General features: G+C 38.2%; 1 protein-coding gene and 1 long non-coding RNA gene across 3 annotated transcripts in view; one reads left to right on the top strand and one right to left on the bottom strand.

The window, feature by feature from the left end:
- Positions 1 to 23,059, bottom strand: part of Hmcn1 (hemicentin 1) — a 423,434-nt gene that overhangs the window by 4,094 nt on the left and 396,281 nt on the right. Inside the window, 8 exon segments of the mRNA XM_040738098.1 lie at positions 4,149 to 4,268; positions 8,044 to 8,394; positions 11,698 to 11,826; positions 13,693 to 13,818; positions 14,735 to 14,848; positions 16,575 to 16,709; positions 17,162 to 17,281; positions 18,529 to 18,591. Coding sequence (XP_040594032.1) covers positions 4,149 to 4,268; positions 8,044 to 8,394; positions 11,698 to 11,826; positions 13,693 to 13,818; positions 14,735 to 14,848; positions 16,575 to 16,709; positions 17,162 to 17,281; positions 18,529 to 18,591 — 1,158 coding nt within the window.
- Positions 16,651 to 23,059, top strand: part of LOC121136796 — a 42,783-nt gene continuing 36,374 nt past the window's right edge. For both annotated transcript variants that reach the window (XR_005873934.1, XR_005873935.1), the window contains exon 1: positions 16,651 to 16,737. This is a non-coding gene — a long non-coding RNA (uncharacterized LOC121136796). The remainder of the gene's footprint in view (positions 16,738 to 23,059) is intronic.

The following is a 23,059-nucleotide window of genomic DNA, read 5'->3' as shown; positions in this document are numbered from 1 at the left end:
AATAAAAAAGTGGCTTTTGAGTTTTTCTGGTATTCAGTGTGACTGACTTGTCAATGAGTAGATTTTTGATGATATATAGTGGTCATCTTCCTTTAATAAAGAGAGTTAAATCTGAGTTACAAACCTTTGGTGAGAATATATGTAGCACAGGTGTGTCCTAAATGGGACAGCATTCACATCCCTTTCCACCATTTAAATAGAAGTAACCGGCATAGGGAGGTTCATCAGATATCACTCGAGGGAAGGCTAAGGGTTTCAGGCCTGGTCAGCTGCCTGCACATGGGATGAACAGCATCTGCCCTTCTAAGGGAACCAAGCAGGTCCTCATGTGTAGAAGGAATGACAACTGAATGTCTCCACAGAGATCTCCCGTGATGTGGTCTCTGAACTGGTGCTCAACTGCCGACCTGTGTGACTCTCCCCTCGTCTCATTAGAGCAGCTAAGTGCATAATGACATTTGCACTGGGCTTGGCTTAAAGCTGTGAACTGCTTTTTCAAACTCTTAAACAACTTGGAGCAGTGTTGTAGAGAGAAAGGAAAAGAGCGAGGTGATTCCAAGAGGCACTGAATTAGTCATGTACAGCCACCATCAAATTGTGAATTATTTACCATTTGCGGTTTTTGCATTATAATGGGTTCTTTAGTTTCATTACATGCATATTGTTTGTTAATTATTTATAACTTAATGATAGTATTCCTAAGGTAAGAACTGGTATCTGGAAAGATGAGCTGTGATCAGAATCTTGAGTTATTTTCTCTGTGCAGACATTGACGAGATGAGGTGTTTTCTGCTCTTTTCTTAAAATAACGAATCCTTGTGTGAAACACACTTTATTTCAGCATTTATATCAATTTATAATTATGTTTTTCATCCAATGAATGTGCTATATCTCTTTGATAAGACGAGATTGTCTTAAAGATAAAGTAAAAAGACCTTGAGAAAAAATGTGAAAGAAATTCAGTTAGCTTTATCTTCATTTCTGGTAAATTTTTTTTCAGCTTAAAAATTTCCCTTTATTTCTAACTTTGTATACTGAACTTGAGGCAGAAGCATGGGCATTAGTAGACCATGGCAGCCGCAAGGATTGTGTTATGGGGACAGTGTGTGTGTATGATAAGAGCTGTTAGTATCATAGAGTTTCATTGGTTCAGTATGGGTCGATAAAGAAGCATAAGAACTTATAAATATATGTGTTTGACATGTAAGCCTAGGGGATTATTGGGGGGTGGAATCAGTAAAGGAAATGGCAGAGGGGTGGGCAGATATTGAGGGGAAAATATGAGCAAGGTACAGTGATATATGTTCATGAAAACATCGTCGTGAAATCCATTATTTTGTACACTAAAATTAATAAAAAACTCAAAGTATTTCCTAAACATGAGAATTGTTCACATTTTTCCACATTCTACATTCAGTCTAAACAGTCAAATTTAATATCACCTCATAAATGTTTTTATTTTGCAGAGGTCTTTGGATGCTTCAAGCAAATGTGAGACGTGTTTATTGGCCTGCAGGACTGGAGTCTATGTTGAATCCACAACAACGTCTGATTTTGACAGGAATCTTTGTAAGTACTATGCTATTAAGCAACTGCTTTAGCTACTTTAAAAATAATTCACGATTTTACTTCTCCTGCCTCCAAATGGTTATACAACTCACCCCAAAGATTCCACATTTAAGTTTATGTTCAGTTTTCTTACAGAATATGTTGTGGCTCAAAATTTGTAAAGATGTTGGATTTGGAAATAATAATTATAACATGTTGGCATTAAAAAATAATTCATGATAGATATACTTGGAACGTCTGTACTATAGAAAGTATAAGTAACCTGGACTCTTGATAAATATACATTATGTCTTAAAAGACATATAAGACAGAACTTTTAAATGCAGTGTCGATATAATATTAAATCTGTTCTTTTAAAAAGCGTATCCTTTTATTAATAGTTTTCAAACAAAGCATTATTTGTCACGTATGAAAGTCTATTTGAATTTTCTTTTTAAAATAGTTGTGGAGCATAAAATCAGGTTGAGGTTCTTTTAGTCTCTCTTCATTGCTTCTCAGTCAGTCTGTGATTGGTCACACTTTTTGTATTTTGTTTTCAGTTTTACAGCCGATAACTTCCACTTTTGACAGAATTCTCTGTCTTTGTTCCCTGTGATACTGTCCACTGTAATTTCCCAGCTCTTACTGGCAAGGCCATTGCCACTGTATGAAGCTTAAAAAAAAACCCGGATGAAAAACAGCCTCTTGCTCCTTGTAAATGCCTCAAACACTTTCTAAAGCTACTAAGAGACCCCAAGCTATTCTTTAGAGTAAATAATTCTTTAAAAGGCAGAAAGGTTTTCTCTCATGTCTTTTTAAAACCATAAAAGTATGTAACCATTTAAATTGCAAACGCTTCCATGACACCTGTTTCTGATTTGTCCACAGTATTTTCCACTCTGTAGCTCAAATGAAAACTGAAAAATGTCTTGAGCCAAATGAAGGCAATTAAAAAAAATGGCAAGATTTAGAAGAGAAAAAAAATCTCTCTAATGAGTGTATCACATAACCCTTTAACTTTGCTTAAGGGGTTTTGTGGTTCAGTTGATAATTCTAAATTCTTTGGTATTTGCTTTTTTTTTTTTTTTAAGTTGGAGACAAGGTCTCATTATGCGGCTGTGGCTGGCCTCAAACTCACAGTGATCTGCCTGCCTTTGTCTACAAAGTGCTGGGTTTTATAAAAAGGCATTTACCACCAAACCTAGTGACACTGGTGTTCTTTTAAAATGATGTGTGGGTTGAGTCAGATCTAGAGTGTGGAGAGTCAGCGCTTCTGGCCCCTGCTCCTCAGGGCACCTGCCTGCAGTGTTCACAGCACCTCAGGCAAGATAAGAGGCCATTGGAGAATACACTGTCTGAGGTTTGGTGTTGACTCCACTGGGAAATTGGGGGTTCACATAGTCATCCGAAGAAGTAGTTTTATTTGTATACAGGATTGGAAATCATATGTATGCTGCTGATTCCAGTTATTTGGGTTAGGCATGTTCTTGATAATGGTCAGTGATTGGCGGAGGAGAGCGAAGGCTCTACTGAGTTCATACTTATTCTCCATCCATAATAGCCTACATGGGGAACCTCAGACAGTATGAAGAGTAGAGAAGGGAGTGGCTTTTGGTCCATCAGGTGAAGCCATCCCTACAGGTCTTGGTTTCCGGGACACATCTCCTAGAGACTGCATTTCAAGCAACTCTTTTGTGAAGTTGAAAAGGGAAAATTCAATCTCAATCTTATTGCTACTGATGAAATACTCTTAAAGATTTTATAGGTTACTTTTCAAAAGGATATAGTTTATACATGACAGAAATTAATAAAATTCAGAAACATACATCATGCTTGGATTTTGTTCATAAAATTGAGGGAGGTTCTCAGAAGAGGGTAATAGGCTATTTCTTTTTAATCTAAGTATATATTACAATATAATAAACCACAAAAGTACCATTCTATTTTCATGTTTTTCAAAACAAGGAAATCTGATGATTGTTATTTCCTGTTTTCACTATGCTTTGCCCTGGATCTCACTCGGGAACCTACAAATTAGTATTTTGGTTTATTTATATTTGTCTGCATTGGAATGTAAGCTCTTAACGGAAACAACTACCAAGTCATTTGTTTTCATCCTTTACCCCAATCAGAAAAAAATATATGATTGTGAGTCTACATTTACAGGCTCAAAGAATGAAGAGTTTATCACCATTTCTCTACCGGTCATCTTAGAAATAAATTTAATGAGAGAAAATGCATGGTGGCTCCTCACATTATAGTCAGTATACTGACTACTCTTCTCATTTTCCTTTCCACCCTAGCTAAATGGTAAAAAAAGATGTGTTCCCTTTAAGATAAAAAAATCTTTAATATGGACGGGGTTGATGATTCTTCAAGGAAGATCACACCAAGTAAGTGTCCTGATTATTTCCCTTTGCTGAGCCATCTCTCTCTTGCTTTTCCTACTTGCAGAAGTATTGTTAAGATACGCGTCTGACCAATGAGTATGGAAGAAGAGGAACTGTCAGGGGAATAATTGGTTACAAAATCTTCTCATGTTTTCCACCATTGTTTTTTAATGTCAAACTGGAACAATGAACTTTCTAGCCTCTTCTCACCTTGACATGTTTTCCCGTTGAGCATAAGTCGATAACCTGGTGGACAGACACATTGGTAGCTTCCGATTGTATTTTTACATTCATGTTGGCAAGTGTCTCTGTTTTGGCATTCATCAATATCTGCTCAGAAAGAAAACAGAATGCATAATCATGCCAAGCGTATGCAGAATCTGTGACAGAGCCATCAATACAAGTGGGTGACATAAGACACGTTTCCTGCTGATTTTACATTCATGCTTTTAAAAATGCTTAGAGCTGTTATACATCAAAGTCTGTTTTTAGTGATATAAATATCAAATTTGTTACAAAATACACCATACTATGTTATAATGTACTAACATTTCTTTATCATCTTATGTGCACATATATGAGCTGAAGGCTCAACTTGGACAATTTTTTCTTGTGTGTTGTTAAACTGTATTAAAAAGACAGGGATGACAGATTTGTGTAAGATCCTAAACCACTGAAGAACTAACCTTTTGCTAGAATAGTAAAATTTACTTGGAAGTTTCTTTGGATATTAAATGGAAAAAGAGATATCTATTTAAAAAGTATTATTTTATTATTTTGTGTGCATGAGTGTTTGCTTACATGTATGTCAGTGTATCATGGCTGTGCATTGCATATCGAGGCCAGAAAGGGTATTGGGTCCCCTGGGACAGGAGTTACAAACTGTTGAGAGCTGCCTTGTGGATGCTGGGAATCAAACCCACCTCCTTTGGAAGAGCAGCCAGCGCCCATCACCATCTCTCAGCCCCTGTTTTAATTTCATGTAAACTTTAGATGTCAGTCTCTCTCTCTCTGCATCTTTTCCCTACAACTTCTATACATAGTTTTCCCATATGCAGATGTATTCAAGTGAAAATGTTTCCATATTTGTGAGAAATAGTATTCAGTCTCCTTATGTAATGGTAAACTATTCATGGTGAATACATGTCTATGGCTGTGCTAAGTTGGGCAGCCCCTTTAATGTTTCAAGATCTCAGTCAATTCTTCTGCCAGAAGGGAACATGGAGACCACCTATTCTGCTTCATGGGTTTGTTGGAAAACTCCTACACTGTAGTAAGTGAGAAAACATTTTATAAACCACAAGGGAGGTGCCAGCTATCATCAAGGTGAAAAAAAAATCACACACAATTAAAAGTACAGTGAGAGTAGATGATAACTCAAACTCAGCATTTGTCTTTGGATTCCAGTTGTGATTTGTTCGGATCGTTTCTCTCATGGTCCTTGAGTGTACACTAACCAATGTGACACGGAAGAATATGCCATGAGGTGGTAACAGGAGTGCAGAAGTGTAGGAGTAAAGAGAAGAAAAGGGAGGCCTGGGAGATGTCTCAGAGCAAATGGATCTGGTCTTGTTGTGTGCCTTGCATATGCTGAAAGTGTAACTGTGATGCGCAGAATCTGTTAATGACTCACATTCAGCAAACAGTCACTTCCCATGTTTACGCATCATTTTAGCTAACCAAAGTATTCATTTCATAATTTGTGTGAGCTATTTTTGTCTTTCCTCTTTAAATATTTGCTTTAATCTAGACCAACAACAGAAACTCAAATGATTTTGAATTGGAAGTCGTTGACATGGAGCTTCGCAACATATGAATTTTAAAATGGCCAAGTGTGACTTCTGCTTTCAGAATTGAAACAAAGTCCATTATTTTTGTTACGCCCTTGGAACAATTCTTTAAAAGCTAAGATTTGCTCAATATCACAAGATTCCACAGTGTCAACTTAATCTTTTGTAACTTGTCTGTCCCAGATGGTTAAGTTTGTTGTAAATTGCTTTTATTAGATAATTCCAGAGCTGTCTGCAGCCTTAGTGTGAATGTCTTTATTAGCCCCAATACAATGTCCACCATATTTTAAGAAATATCAAAGCTTACTCATTGTCTCCCCAAATAAATGGAAAGATCCATAGGTTATTGAGTTATAAAAGCTAACTTTAGTTTTTACATGACTGATATATTCACTCTACAATAGTTTTGAGCAATTTATTCCTATCAAAGGAAGATAATTTTGATGCACATAATATTGGTGTAATACAAACATCAAGAAAGAAAACCTTCATTAGATTCTGTATGATGGAGCTGCACTATAGGCAGTGATGGAAAAGAGGGATCTGGATTACTAGAATCTGGTAAAGCGGTAGTTACACGCAAGGGTAGAGAGGACAGATCTGGGTTGTTAGTATGAGAACCTTTCTGCTGCTTGCCTTCAGATGTTAGAGCATGGCAGTCAAACAATGCATGATGGGAAGGTGTGGTTTAGTTCACTTACAGCCTGGGAATGAGCAGTGGTTTTTGAGAAAGGAGAATAAAAATAGAAGAGGAAAAAAGAGTTTGTCCAAAATGAAGACAAAAGTGGGATGATGGCCGGCCAGAGTCTCAGTAAGAACAACTGTTCAGAAGACACTCTAAAAGATAATATGTCACTAAACGAGGAGTGAAAAGTTTGACTAGTGAGGAGTATGATCAAAACCGTAGGCATGGAGAGCTGTCAAACACCCAGAATGATGTGAGATGCAGAGAATTAGTGGCTGTGTGGTATCTGTCCACATGGACCCAATGTAGGGCATTGTTAACAAATGCGTTAAAGTTTGAAGCATATGCCACAGTTCTGGAAAGCTCATCACCGAATAAAATTCATATAACTATAACAATAAATTTTAGTTACACCACGATAACTAGAAGGAAAAACATCGGTAAAATACAAATGTAATAACAGAATATGAAGCTCAAAATTTCAGAGGGTCTGTAGGATATAGCTAAGCCCAGGCAATAGGAGAATCTGGGTCCACCTGAAGGTGACCAGGGAAACAAGTCAGAAAAGGTAATGGGATGGAGAAGAGTAGAAAAAGAAATGAAAAAAGAAAACCCCAAGTCAGAAGGAGAAGAAAACCGTAAAACACTAAAAAGTTTAAACAGAGAGTGCATGCAGCTAAGGATAAGCAATGTGTGGAACACATGAGGAGAGCTGTAAAGACGAGATAGTCTAATGGTCTTCCAAGAGAGCTGTAAGAATGAATGCTCTGGTCTAATGGTCTTTGAGTTTTAACAGGATTTCTTCCTTGCCTCTTTCTTTTCCTGTTTGCTTTCTTTTGCAATCTAACAAAATAGTGGGGCTAACTGCTACTTGCTAACTCTTCTTGATGCCTAGATCATTGACAAACTGTAGATACTTACAAAACTCAAGTTGAATATATGACAGATGGTGATATTTACAACTTAGCTGAAAATAAGGTCTCAGTTTTTTTAGGGGGGATTATAGTTAATTTTTGTAAAATTAACTTGCTGGTTTGTGGGTTTAGATAAAGATAATAAGCACATGTATTTTGGAGCACTGTAAACAAATCTTGCTCTGCATCACATTATCTTCCTATTCATAACATCCAAAATAATCTAACTGAGGAATTCCATGATGAGACTAGGGACAACAGCCAATAGGATGTTGGTTGTTATGTAGAACAGCTGACAGCGTCACTAAAACTCTCACTTCTAAGCCACCAATTTTGCATCAAACAAACCTATGATCCAATAGCTTCAAATTGTGTAACAATATGTGCATTTTCCTAAAAACTCACGTTACAAACAACACTGACATTTATATCTTTGTAGGGATTTAAATTCAGCAACACTTTCCAAGAGTGATCAGAAAGAGAAACTTAATACCCCACAAAAGATTATTAGAATATGTACATACAAATGCATCATTTAGTTAAATAGAGCTTGTAATCATCTTAGGTTGGCAGAACAAATGTCTTAAAACTTTGAGTCAGTCCAGACTTGAGATCAGATGCAGTTCAGTGCACCAAACACAGGCATTGCAGACATGCTTAGACTCCGGACAAGAAGTGAGCTCACAGAAAGGAAATGCAATATGGCTGACATTTACCTACACATGTTTCATGGTTTGCCTCAGAGCCTTCAGGACAAGTTTTCCTAATAGTCCTTTTATTCCTGGAGAAAGATGCTCTGCTGTTTCTATACTCTGAGTAGGAGCTGTAGAGCTGGGAGTGCTGTCTGTAATGGTGCGGAGCTTGATAGCCACTTCTCACGGGGGAGGACCGGGCAAGGTTATAGCTACTGTATTGAGTGCCATAACTCGACAGCCTCTCCAATCCAGCGCAAGATTTCCCATCCCCTAACAAATGTTGTCCTGGTGGACAGATACACTTGAAGCTGCCGGGGGTGTTGGAGCACTGATGTGCACATGGTTTAGGTACTTGCTCACATTCATTAATGTCTGCTCGTGTGCCATGATACATAAAAGAGAGAAAAGAAAGCATATATACACACAAAACAGTCAGTCTGTGGAACAAACTGAAGACATCATACCACTCTCAATGATAGTGCCAAGGCTTTGATCACTCAGTTGTGAATACTTAGAAGGAATCTGTGTCTCTTCCTATGCACTGTTTCAAATGTACACATCTTGTTTAAACATCCACACTCCAGCAGGTGGCCAAAGAAGCTAGACACTAGCTCTGGGATCCCATCTTCCCTTTCCTTTGCTGTCATAGCCACAAGACCCAACAGGCTGTTTCAGCCTTGCCCCCTTGACTTCAAAGTAAAACCAAGTTTGGATGTGTATCAGACATCTTTATATGTAGCGTGAAAGACTATCATTTACACATTTAATATTTCAGGCTAGCAATACAGCAACAGATTTAATCATGGAAATATTATAAACCCCACACTCAGCTTTCTGAATTAAACTAGGTAAGGACATGCTAAAATATTAAAAATGTTTCACCTTCCTTTGAGAGTAAAGATGCAAAAAGCATGGGATCATAATTAGTGCAATTTTAATGAAACAAAAATTATTTAAATGTTTCCGTGTATGTCCTAATAAAATGATACATATGCATACATCAAACTTTCTCTTTTTAAGAAAGATTTATTTTCTTCTTAATTTTACACATGTGTACATGTGTGTATCTTCCATATGTTTGTGGGTGCCCTCAGGGGCCAGAAGCGATATAGATCCCTGGAGCTGGAGTTGCAGGCATTTTCCAGCTGCTCGATATGGATGCTGGGAACTGAACTTGGCTCCTCTAGAAGAGGGGTCAGTGCTCTTAACTGCTGAGCCATCTCCCCAGCCTTTGCTTTTTCTCTTTTGACCAGCAGATCCTTCAGATAAATGTCTGGGTTTCCTGGTTGGTTGGCACTGTGGGAAACACTCCTGTGTTTAGGTCTAGCTTTATGACTCTGTAAAGATCTGCATGCTCATTTATTTATTTTCTTATATAAGCGAGCTTTGTCTTTCCACACTGATTCATAACTGATTCCCGACTTAGTGGCAAGAAGGCTCATTTCCAAATGAAAATTGCCCCACACCACACCTCTCCTTGTCTTCCCATTACAGTTTGAAGAAAATCTAAGCTCTTTGCTCTAGCCTCTGTCTTCTGCTCACTGTGCTCCAATAGCCCAGCTCCTGTGGCCACTTCTGTGTGTGACCAGTGTGAGCCCATCTACAGGGCTGTGGCCTGTTTTCTCTTAGCACTCGCTTGGACCTTCCCATGGCTGCCCCTTCACCCCATTCTCAAGTGAGATGCCGCTCACCCTGGCCTGCATCACCCTTTCCCTGGCACTGTTTGATTTTCTTAGATTGTTTAGCACAATCTGAAATTGTAACTCATATTTATCCTGGAAGTCCCTTTCTCCCCATGGGAGGTAAACACCATCAGGACAGACACCTGCTCTACACTGTTTAGTGTGAATTTCCTACAACCAAGAATACCACCCAGAACAAATTATGTACTCAGTAAACTCTGCTTGAAATAAAGAAGCAACGAGTATTAATGCCTGGTGTCAAGTCCGGTCACAGTAGAAACAAAAAGTGTCATATAAAGCATTGTGCCTTGACTACAGAGAAACCATCTTCATTAGTTCATCCAGTCTTCCTACAGTTAAAACTTTCAGATGCACGGATACTGGCATACCTACAAGCTTGAAGCTTTTCTGTTTTGAATTATTAATTTTGATTTAATAATTAAGTCAAGCTCATTTTTCCTCCCAGAGACTAAGGGAATAAAGATACAGAATCACATTTTACTAAGATAAAAGCTCATCATATCTTTGAGAATTTTGAAAAGTTTTTCTTTTACTTATGTAACTACAAATGAAATTTCTTTGCAACTCATTCTGATAGTTGAAAAGCCACATGAAAATCAGGACTCAAAATGCAATTCTTTAATCCATTATTGCAATGGCAGGAAAATATTAGAAAATATTTAAAACAAAAGTAATAATTTGTTTGACAACCCATTCTAGAAAGCAAAAGTTAAAAATGAACATTTTAAACTCTTCAGGGTAATGATCTTTCTTTATTCCCCAATCCAATGTTATATTTGCAACTATTGAGCCAAGTCTTGAACAAATAAGCATTTCAATTCATACATCACTGTAAGGGCTATTCAAGAAATTCAATTATAAGATCGAGACAGACATTATATGTTATATAATGTAAGCAATAGTATCTAAACAGAAGAATAAAATGATGTGTTACACACTTCTGTTAATATAATATTTTATAAAAATGGTGCTGGCATGAGCATTTGCCATATGCAAAGTACTATGCTAGAAACAATATAAAAACAAAACAAATGAGGAATGATTTAATAGTTCAGTTTCTTGGTTACACATACACTAATTTAAAAAATGTACATGGATACACACACACTCTCTCTCTCCCTCTCTCTCTCTTCGTACATATGAAAGACAGAGAGGGTGTACAGTGTCTATCTGTATTACTTTCTGCCTCATTGTCTGAGAATTTTAAAGCACATGGTTTTGGGTAAACTGGCTGGCTAGTTAACTCCTAGTATTCACCTGTTTCTGTTCCCCAATACTAAGGTTATAGGCAAACAAGGCATGTGCAAGTTGGTTTTCTTTTCTGTCTTCTTCATTGTAATGTGGGTGCTGGGGATTCAAACTCTAGCTTCCAGGCTTGCACAAGCAAGCACTCTTACCCAGTGAGCCATCTTCTTAGCTCATGGTTATCTCCCGATAGACATTACCCACTATCTGTCTTACTCTATAGTCCATCATGACCGGATGGAAACAAATAGGCAATTGGAAGAACTAAATGAGATATTTTTAGTTCAGTGGATGACATTCAGTGAACACTAAATATTGTAGACAATGTAATAATTACCAACTCACTTCAATTATGTTCCTGTTTTATTATTTTATGCTTAAACTCTCATACTCTCATATAAATATATTTCCTGATGAATAAAGTGTATCTATGTAAACATTTATATGCATAGAGGAGTAATAAGATGATCCTGAGAATCAAGTTGCCATGGCTGTTATATTGGAAGCATACTTGGTATATGCATACTTAGGAAGCACTCAGGAAATGGCCATAATATTATTTGAAATGCCAACATAAAATGAATTCAATGTGAAGTCTCTGAGGTAGTAACCAGACTATGTCACAACTTACTTAGCCAATTTATACGTCCACTAGGTGTACAAGAGAGCATGCCCATACATGTCTGGTAAGGCCTATATTACTCTGAAAGTGTTTTTGTTAACTTACCAATACAGGGTCTTCCAATTCCTTGGGACCGATAACCCCTAGGGCATGCACACCGGTAGCTGCCTCTTGTGTTCTCACATATTTGGTTATATCTGCACTGATGGGTCCCATCTTTGCACTCATTGATGTCTACAGACATGGGGGCAATAAAAAAGCAACATTTCTTCAAACATTAAGTCATCCCACTTAAAATTCACATTCTACTGATTGTCAAAAGTTGTGTTTCTGACTATGTCATTGAGACTATGTTAACTTAGGACTTATAACTTGGGAGTCAGTAAACCTAGGTTCAACTCTCACATCAGCCACTATTAACTGGCCCTCCCCACACCCTTGCTTCCTAATGTGGAAAGAGTTTTGTTCTTTGTTTTTGGTTTTGCTTCTTCTCTGTACTTCAATTCCTTTGGCCGTCTTATTTGCCTTTAAGGTCAAGGTGTAGATAGATTTGGAGCCATAGTGAGACAAGACTTCCGGTCACCTATTCCACAGCTGCCAGCTGGACACCTCCACTTCCTCTCTGAGCTGCACTGTAAAGCCAGCATACTTCACAGTTACTCTCTGATTTATAGCAACAGCACTCCCTCGGAGTCAACCAGGGCTACTAGCATCAATCATCTTTAGGTTATTTTTGTAGCTGGGCGGCTCTGAATCCTTCAGATGAAGTCATAGATCTCTCTATTTACATTCTCACTGAGCAGGACTTCTGCTGTCACTTTTTATTCTCATATTTCAGTTTATGTCCTTTCTAATTGTCTTAAACCTAGTTATAAAGTCAGTATTCCTAAAAGCAAACTCCTCTGGATGCTATGAGGGGCAGCACTCAGATTTGGCTGCTACTCCACTTAAGGAAATTAGTTAGCTATATACATAGTTTTAGAGTTACAAAGTATTTGAAAGGTGATGGTCCAATACTCGCCCCTAGAAGTTCGTGGGTAAACAAAACTTTCACATGCCTCAATTATCAACAAGTGGTCAGTATTCCATGTCTAGGGATTTCTTGTGAGTACAGCACTTTCTTGTCTTCTCTTTCCTACCATTGCACAAGTTAACAGTCCAGTCAAATTTAAATTTAAATGTGATAATTTCCATGATGGTTTTGATAGTTTTACATATGATCTTACATATGATCACAGATTGCTGTTAGTCACTGCCCAATTTTATTTGTATGTTTCATGGTGTTTTTCATTTTTACTTTGTATTAATTATATAGTTCCTCCCCACCTAGTTTTGGTAAGAGAGTAAGCCAAATGAATTATTTGTTTCTATTTATTGTTATATTTACTTATTGTGTGTGTGGAGGGCACTCACATGCCACCACACATGTGGAAGTCAGAGGACAAGTTCTGAAAATCAGATCTCTCCTTCTACAATGTGGGCTCCTGGGATTGAATTCAGGTGGTCTGGTTCAGCTACAGGAGTCTTTACTGCTAATCCATTATTAATTGCTGCAGATTTTCATTCTACCAATTCATGTAGGCTGGTACAGAATAGATCAATAAAGAATGAACTTAGAAGAAATACAACTTATTTTCAGTGGCATCTGGTAGTTCTATAAGCTGGTATGCAATAGATGACAAGGAATAAAGTTGAGATAGATAGAATTTATTCATTTTGTTCTTCTTGATTTAATATTTAAAGTAATTCTAGAGTAATTATTTTTTAAAATAAGTGTCTAGAAACATATTTTTTCTTGACCTTGTTCTGCGGTTCTAAGCTAAATTTCAAGCTACAAATGGCATGAGTTAATACTAATCCGTGCAGATGTTAAACTTTGTAAAAAAGGTATGACGGATGGGAGCTCAAAACGGTCACAAGTCTGCCTAATGGGCTTCCATTTCCTGGTATACCATGAGATTGGGGTTCTAGAGCACAAGCATACCAGGACTTAGTGGAACTGATGGATTTTTTAAAAACTCAGTTTACATCATCATCTTATAGAATAGACACCTGTTGCTGCTAAAGAGTTCTCTATCAGGGAAAGAGCACGGCACTCACCAACACAGGTTCCATTTTCAGCCTTGGTCATTCCATTTGGACAAAGATCAATGCACTTGTAGCCACCACGGGTGTTCTTACAGTGCTGGTCTGGTCTGCACACACTCTGTCTGCATTCGTTCACGTCTTGATAAGAGAACAAGGGTAATACGGACAAAGTAAATGATGGATTTCACTTCTCTAGAAGAAAGATTGCTTAGGACTTTTAGGTAATTATAAATCAATATATATGTGTATAATACAATTGCTGTATATGGTAAAACTGCTTAAGTCTAACAAGGTATATTAATTGTTTACTTTAAATCAAAATGAGAAAGTATTTTTTCATAGGGTTGGTAGTCAGGCTTTTTATTGTTCCTACAAAAATAATTCGATATATATGATATAAACTTAATGTGTATACATACATATCCATTTATATATAAACTTAATGTGTATATATCTATATGCATATATTCTCACACACATATGAATGTATTACATATGTTATGCTGTAAGACCCTAGTGGTTTTATTATTCAAGCATGGAACAGGGAATTTGTAAAATACCATTTGATTCTTCTTTTTGGACAAATTACAAGCACGGGCATGGCAGGTAGCCTGGATTTGGATAAGTTCCAGGACACAGCATGTACATTTACATAGTTTAGCACTGAACAGTTAGAGGAGTCTGGAGAGATGGCTCAGTGGGTCAGAGTGCTTGCTACACAAGCATAAGGATTGGAGGGTGGATATCCAGGGCCCACATAAGAACCATGGGGTGGCTGCATGTGGACCCGTACCCTCAGTGCTGGAGGAAGGTAGAAACAAGAGAATGGCTAGGGCTTGCTGGTTCCCTTGTCTGGCTGAAAAACAGTGAACTCCAGTTCCGTGAGAGATGCTGTCTCAAAAGAATAAGGTGGAACATGTCATTCCAGGTCATTGATGTCCTCCTCCAGACTCCGCACACGTGCACACAGATGCACACTCTCACTCTCTCTCCCCTCACTCTCTCACAGAGTTACACCGACGTCATCTCTGTGATTTCAGAGTAAGTATCTTACCGATGCATTTTCTGCCTTTGAGTTGATAGCCAGCCTCACATCCACAATGGAAACTCCCTATGACATTGAAACAGCGCTGGTGACAAGGATTGGATTCCTGACATTCATTAATATCTGTCAAATAAAACCAAACTTTCAGTATATGTTGTTAGGAAAGCTGAGTAAATTCATTCCAAATGTTTAATCATTTCCTAATCTTGGTGACGATCATGTTTAAGCCCTCAAACTAACCTGATATATGAAGCCTTGTAGCCAGCTGCTGGGAAGGGCTTTTTCCTCCAATACTTTTAAGCACAGATATCTACTAATGGTTCACAACTCTAGTTGGTTAAATTCTAGCCTGCTTTAAGTACTATGCAGCCCCCACCTCTTTCTAGAAAGTTTTAGCTTTGCAGTTTTGCTGAAATCCTGGAGTAAGGATAGCAGAAAACAAAACAAAGCAAACTAGCACAAAGCTGGAAGACCTTTTGCAAGGGGCTTGGTTTCCCTGCCCTGGCTGCTACTCTCCTGACCAAGTCTGTCACATTGTGTCTGACTTAGCAGCTTCAACACCTCTCCTCTCTTCTTCAGTCACTGCCAAATTCATCCCAACATGACTTGGCTCATAGAGAAAAGAGGAGGAGAATGGAAGGTCTCTCCACCCAACAACACTTTGTACCCTCCTTTCTCTCTCTTCCTCAGTCCCAGACAGAGAGAGAGACAGAGAGAGAGAGAGAGAGAGAGAGAGAGAGAGAGAGAGAGAGAGAGACCCTTTTCATAAAAGAAGTCTTTCTGAGTTTGCACCTCTGAAGGGCCGCCTTCTCTTTTCTCATCAACACGGGCATTGCAGCCCATCAGCTGTTTCCTCCTCTTGTGTAGGTTTGAAGTCCCATCCTTCCCTTTACCCCTAGACATTGTCAAGTCTCTTCATGGTAACACAATTGTTCTCCTTGGTCATATACACCCCAGTCTCCTTTCTTTTCTCTGTTGTTCTAATCCAAATCCTTCAAAAGAGCAATCTTTACTCTAAAAACCGAGACTGTCAATATCCCTTACTTTGTACCTCTTTCTATTTGAGATATTCTTCTTTAGGTCTTGAAAGACATAGTGTGTTAATGTATATAAGCACATGCACATGATCAAATACTTGAAAATACTTTTTTTGGTGCATGTCCTTCCATTTCTTTTTACATTGCTTGCCAGCAAAGGCAAATGCCATTGACTATCAGAAATGAACAGCATATAAATTCTGTGTGCATACCTATATCTCTACTTTCCTTTTCTTTGGTTATTCTTTGCTTTCTAATCACATTATTTTAAACAAGTTATACATGATTTTTTTTATAGCTTGATATTCTCAGTCCTGCACATTGGCTGATGGTGTGGAGGAATCATCACCTTCTTTTCCCATGTTGTAGTTTGGGATCTACTCTTTTTGCCTCTGTGAAACATCCTGACATCAGCCTTACTAGTAATTGCCAGAACCTTGGGGTCTTTCAGTAGGTGAAAAATAAAGTGTGAAACAGTCGTACAACTTGGCCCTAAAAGAAATGTACTATGAAATTATGCAAAGAGTCATGAAGGACCTGAACTACTAAGCAAAAGAAGAGAAGCCCGTCTCAAAGACTATACACTGAAGAATTCTAGCAATACAACATTCTAGAATTCTGGCAATATAACATTATGCACAAGGATTTACTATGGAGACAGTAAATACATCTGGGTTGGAGAGGCAGAGATGGGCCAACCACTGGGCTCCACTCATGTGTACACATATGCACAGACAATTGCACACCCACACATATGAAAATACACATACACATATGTGTTCATAGCACATACAGAAACACACATGTTATACCTTGACAGCTGAGCCCATCAGAAGTTCTTCGGAAGCCTGCTCCACAATGGACCACACAGCGATAGGATCCAATGGTGTTGTCACAGTCCTGACCAGCACGACATGTATGTCCTCCCAAAGCACACTCATCAATGTCTACAACAGAAGGAGCCATGACATTGAGGTGAGTTGAGAAACACTAACTTAAGGACTTGCTGCGAAGCAGGGACTAAAAACCATAAGATATTTGAAAATATCAAATAATAAGAAAGATTGAATTTTTTGGTTGAGTCATTTAAAGAGTTAGGAAGGTAACAAATTCATAGCACATTTGATGTATTCATAAGCTAATCACTGGATTAGATGATTTATAAATAAGGTGTTGTTCTCTCTGAGATCTTCAGTGAGCTATCCCAGGCATCCCTAATTTCTGGGTGCCCTTATAAAGGCAATAGCTGGTCACTATTCTCTTTCTTAATTTCTCAACCCACTGAGGACTTTTCTGCTTGTTGCAAAGCTGTGGGCAGAGGAAAATCGTAGGTGACTGGCCTACCATGTTGTTTTCTAGGTAATGCTGTCTTGGTCATTGGATTTAGTTTTGAGATTACCTTGACAGGTTCTTCCATCCGCAGCTATGGTGAGGCCTTTGGGGCAGGAACAGTAATAGGTTCCTATGGCATTGTGGCAGGTATGGGAGCAGGGATTCCCGGATGTGCATTCATCTTCATCTAAAAGAAGAAACAAAAAGGCCCACCAATATGCAAAACTCCTGCTTCTTAGCAGCTGTTCAAGCCCACAAAAATAATCATGTCTAGATGCCTAGGACTTGGATCAAATATAACAGAAGGCCACCAATATGCAAAACTCCTGCTTCTTAGCAGCTGTTCAAGCCCACGAAAATAATCATGTCTAGATGCCTAGGAATTGGATCAAATATAACAGAGGATACACTAAGTGACATAGAATGGAATTGCTAAGGAGAAATTAATTTGAAGACTCAAGTTATTGCTGTTAGTGAGTCCATAGTTAGATTTTATTCTAAAACAAAAATGATAGCTAAAATACATTTACATTTACTTCAATCTAAAGGATCCATAGCAGTTGCAACTCACTCTCCAAAGCATTCTTCAGAGACAGGATTTTTAAGTAACTATTCTAATTTGCATGACAAATCTGGAGAACAGAGTTTAAGTGAATGCTCATGGTCACAAAGGCTATTACTGCCAGAGCAGAGACTTGAATGCAGTTTAAACACTACCTCTTGTTGGTCAGTGGAAGAGTAGCACTATGCGTGCCAACATGAAATCCTCAGCCATTTACTAAGCTGTGACTTCCTGTGAGGGAGTCTCTTGCAAGGGTGCCTATGGGGCAAAGCTGAATTCTTGGTTACTTGTGGGCCCTCTATCCTATTCTGTCCCACTACTGAGCAGTTTTGTGGTTAGGCGAGTTTGTGATGGATCACCTGGTAGCTCGAACCCACTGAGCCACTAGAGGGAGATTAATTATCTCTGCTCACTCCATTCCGTATTTGGTCACCGTCTCTGATACGCTAGATTGTGGCCAAATTGAAAGCTTTGTCATCCCACTAAACTCAAATGTAGCCTTGCAGTTTCATACTACACAATCTTAAGGACTTTGTTTAGTTCCTCTACATCTCCGTTCCTTAGTTATCAAGTGGAACATTTATAGACAGCGGCGATGATTCAATACCTAGGAAAATGGCAGCAGCAGTCTATTAAAAACAATTATTAGTTGAGCCAGAAAGATGGATTGGCAGGTAAAGGTGTTTGCTATCAAGCCTGATGACCCAAGTTTGATCCCCGGAATCACACGGTGGAGAGAGACATCTCCCCTACAGATATTCCTTTGGCTTTGTCATGAACCACCACCTGCCCCTTTAACACCAAATAAATAAATGTAAAGGGAAGACAACCACCATTACGAAATGAAAACATCTTATCACTCCTACACTTACCAGCACAAAAGGGTCCCACTGGGTCTAAGGTGAAGCCAGAGGGGCACTGGTTACTGCGCTCTCCTATGGAAGAGAGAAAAACACAATTAACTAGCCTGTTAGAACACTGGCACCCCTTTCACAGCCAGACCTTCCCTGGGAAGATACACCAAAGAAGAAACAAAGAAAACACAGTGTTGGAAACAAGCAAGAATGGAGAACTTCATTATTTTTCAACCAAAAGTTAAATGAACTAGTCCAGAGATTGCTAGCAAGCTGACACTGGAAGCACATTTTCCCTTTCCACAGAAGAGAACCCAAGGTAAGTATGTGTGCCAGGCACAGCTGCAGATGCATCCTGTTGTTCGGACCACTGGTACACTTTATGACGGAGGAAGGAGGCTGTGCACAAACAACTGAAATTCTTTGCCTTCACGAGTAATCAACATTATAGGCAAGAACCCCCTTTTTGGGGAGAGGGGTTTTTTCTCCATTTGCAATATTGATAACCTTGGCTGAAACTCTTGTGCGTGACTGTTCTCCTGTTCTGAGCAGTTGAAGCAAGGGCAATGGGCAAGTTGAGCTAGAGCAAATTTAGTTTATAAGAGCTAGTTAGAAACAATTCTAAGCTATTGGCAGAGCTTTCATAATTGATAATCATTAGGAACAAGCCTAAGCTATCAGCCAAACTTTCATAATTAATAATAAGTCTCCATGTAGTTATTTGGGAGCAGGCTGGTGGACAGAGAAAGATCCACCTACAACTCTTTAATATGGTTCCTCATGTTTTGGTGGCTCCAAACCATAACATTATTTTGCTACTACTTCATGACTCTAATTTTGCTACTGTTACAACTGTAATGTAAATATTTGTGTTTCCCAGTGGCCTTAGGCAACCCCTGTGAAAGGGTCATTCGACTCCCAAGGGGGTCCTGACCCACATGTTGAGAACCACTGGTTTAAAAGTTACTATTCTGCTTCAATTCATTCAAACCTCCTGACATCCTTACTGTTGTCATGATACCTAGTTTTCAGATGAGGCATCTGAGAGTAACAATTTATAAGCTGCTTAAGGGCAAAAGCTAGTATGGGCAGCCTTACGAAGTAAGTCCCTTTGACTTTAAACTGCTGAATTGGTTATTACAACTTATGTTCATTTATTATTTATTCCTACACTCTTTAAACTTAACTAGTATGTGTTTAGGCTGTTGGGGTTGTACCTGTGGGGGGAAAATCATGTCATAGAAACATAATTTGCTATTATCACATGAGGTTTGCATTTTTGGATAATTGGGAGAGGTATTTTTCATTAGGTAGCATTTGGGGAATGCTGCAGGAGGAGATTCCTTGTATGTTATCATGATAAAGAGGACTGTTAAAATTCAGTGCATGGAGCTGTGGTGACACATGCCTACAGTCTTACCACCTGAAAGGGTAAGGCAGGGAGACAGTGTGTAAGGCCAGTCCAGGCTACTACAGGGAGTTCTTAATGGAAACATTTTAAAAAGAAAAGCCTAGTGAGTTGGGGAGGACAAGGGACAGGTTTCAATAATTCTGCAATGTGTACGAAAGCCCTGATCATTTGTTCCTTGCTCTGAAAGAATTTGATTTAAAGAGGCTGCAATTATAAAAGCTTTGAAAGTATGAACTACATAATCAACATTAGAAGCCTTGAATGTATGTTCTACACATTAAACATTAGAAGTCTTGAATATATGTACTACAAATCAAACATTAGAATCTTTGAATGCATGTATTACATATTAATCATTAGAAGCTTTGTATGTATGTACTATATATTAAATAATAGAAGTTTTGAATGTATGTACTATATATTAAACATTAGAAGCTTTAAATATATGTACTATATATTAAACATTAGAAGTTTTAAATGTATGTATTACATATTAAACATTTTCATATGTAAAGGATTTTCTAGGAATGCAATTATTATGCAAATTTGTATCTTACTGTCCTTCATTTTATTTAGAATGTAACACAGAATTCATTAAAGTTACCCTCACCCCCAAAAAAGACAGTAGGATTTTATAGGTCAGTTTAGGCATATTGCTAGTTTTCTTTATCTAAAGATTCACATGTTAAAACAAGATACTTTATTATGAATTATTTTCCTTTATTCACTCTTTTCTTTCCACACAAATGTATAGTGTAGATGTGCTGGCAAACACGTGTTTGTGCTTGAGTGTGTGGAATCTAGATGTTGACACTATGATATCTTTCTTTAACCTCTGTTTACCCACCTTGCTTTTTGAGACAGGGTCTTTGTCTCTCACTGAACCCCAAACTTGCCATTTTTCTCGATTAGTTAGCTGGTGAGTCTCCAGGATCCTTCTGTCTCTTCTGTGCTGGGGATACAGGCATATGCCACTGTGTTTGGCATTTAGGTGGGTTCTGACGATCAGAGTCCTTTTGCTTTCACAGAAAACACTGTAGCCACTGAGATGTCTCCTTAGCCCAGTTTTTACTGTATTTTAATTTGTATGTTTATATGTATGTGTGTCTGTGTGCCACAGAGGACAACTTGGAGGAATTGATTCTCCCCTTACATTTGAATCTTCAGGTTATCAGGTTCGCTGGCAAGTACCATAACCCCCGAGCTAACTCAGCCACCTCCCGTTCTTTACATCACAGCAAAAGTAGATTATTTTGAATTACAGCTGTGATTTTCATCTGAACATAGGAGACGACAACATAAAGTATTTGTTTATGGTTATAATAATGGGTTATAATATAGACAATTTGAATGTCTAAAGTTAAAATTTCCTATTACTTTATCAGTTGGAGCAAACTATTTCAGTTTATTGACACTTGGTGTTTTTCCTTCTAGTCATATTAATTTCCGCACTTAAAATGCTAAGTATGAAAATACTAATCAATACTTGCCAAACTTTATGAATAAAAAATCATTTGGTGAGCTTATTAAAAATGTAAATTCTGGGTTGGTGAGGTGATTCATCAGATAGAGGTGCTTGCTGCCAAGCTTGAAGACCTGAGCTGGTAGCCGGGGCTGACGGCACAAAGACGGTCATGTGGCTTTAGGCTTGACACTGTACATTTCAGCCTAACATGTAGAAGTATGCATGGGGGAAGAGAGAGTTGACTCCTGAACGCTTTCCTCCGACCTCTGCCTGTGTGCTGTGGCATTCATGCTTACACACACACACACACACACACACACACACACACACAGAGTAGATCCTCTGATTTGCTTAATAGTTGTCAATGAAAAGACAAGTAAATTTATTTTTGATGGTATGACCACTTCCATATAATCACCCAGGTGTAGAAAATGCAGGCTTTATCACTCCCCTGCACACTGCTTTTCAATCATTATTATACTGCAAATGTTCTCTTCTCTTATGTCAACTTACAACGGTGTCTAGTACATGACTGACACTCACCAACTGTTAGGAAAAAGAATGAATTAACTATTTCTTGAAAATTATTTCAATGATTCTTTAAGACATAAGTATGTCATGATTTACATAATATTTCTGACTTCTAGAATGTTTATTTGTTATTTTTCTATTATGAAGAATACTAGGTGAAACCTCTAGAATAGTTGTTGGGATGTTCCTGAGATTTTGTTATGACAGATTTTGAACACAAGTATTTGCTTTAACAACCAAGCATGCAAGCTTGCCCCCTAGTGGTTACTGAGAAACTGTGAGCACACAACTTGAAATTCAAGTGTAATTCGTATATCATAGAATTACACATGCAAGGGCTGCAACAGAATTTAAACGTCTTTAAAAGTGTTTACCTATGTTCTGGGACCCAGATTGCTCAGTAACAATCTCAGATGGTATAAAGATGTTCACATGGCTTTAGGCTTAGCATTTGACATTTAAGCCTAACTTGTAGAGGTATACATGCCTGTTTCAGCAATCACTTTAGTTCTTCCGAGGCATGTCCAACATTTTGGCACGGCAACATGGTTTATTCCTCTACAAAGTTTGTGATCAACAAAGAGCTTTGCAATCTGTCACAAACATGGGAGCTATCTTAACCAAAGACACATAATATACTGTGAGTGAAATAAGTGAGGGATAAACCGTGTTTGTCATCTGCTACTACTGTTGTGCGGGAGAGGAAAGCTATGTCTAACACACGTGGAAAGTAAAACATAGCAAACATTCTACTGGGCATGAAGATATCTTTATATTAAAAAAGAACAACGGAGTTACAAAAAAAATCAATGAAAATCCCTCAAAATGCCACAGGATACGGAACTGACAGCTGCAGGGGTTTTGAAGGCTGAGAAGGAATACTGGGGACCAAACACTTCAAACAAGCACACAGCACAGGGTGTCACTTCCAGGTATGGCACTGTCTTGAGAAACTGGAGAGCAGTTCAGAAAGGATGGATTACACGGTACTTCCCAGGAATGAGAAATAATAGTATTGTAACTATTGCCCCCATTTACTAGGTGTTTTTGTTTTCCTTGAAAAATGTCACTGAAGTATCACCCCTTTTCTCATAGGTATCTTGGTGTGGATGATAAATTTTACGGCCACATCAATCTAAGTC

This window comes from Mesocricetus auratus, unplaced genomic scaffold, assembly GCF_017639785.1.
Source record: "Mesocricetus auratus isolate SY011 unplaced genomic scaffold, BCM_Maur_2.0 Super-Scaffold_100676, whole genome shotgun sequence".
In the NCBI taxonomy this organism is placed as follows: domain Eukaryota; kingdom Metazoa; phylum Chordata; class Mammalia; order Rodentia; family Cricetidae; genus Mesocricetus; species Mesocricetus auratus.
This window is presented reverse-complemented; position numbering and strand designations above follow the sequence as displayed.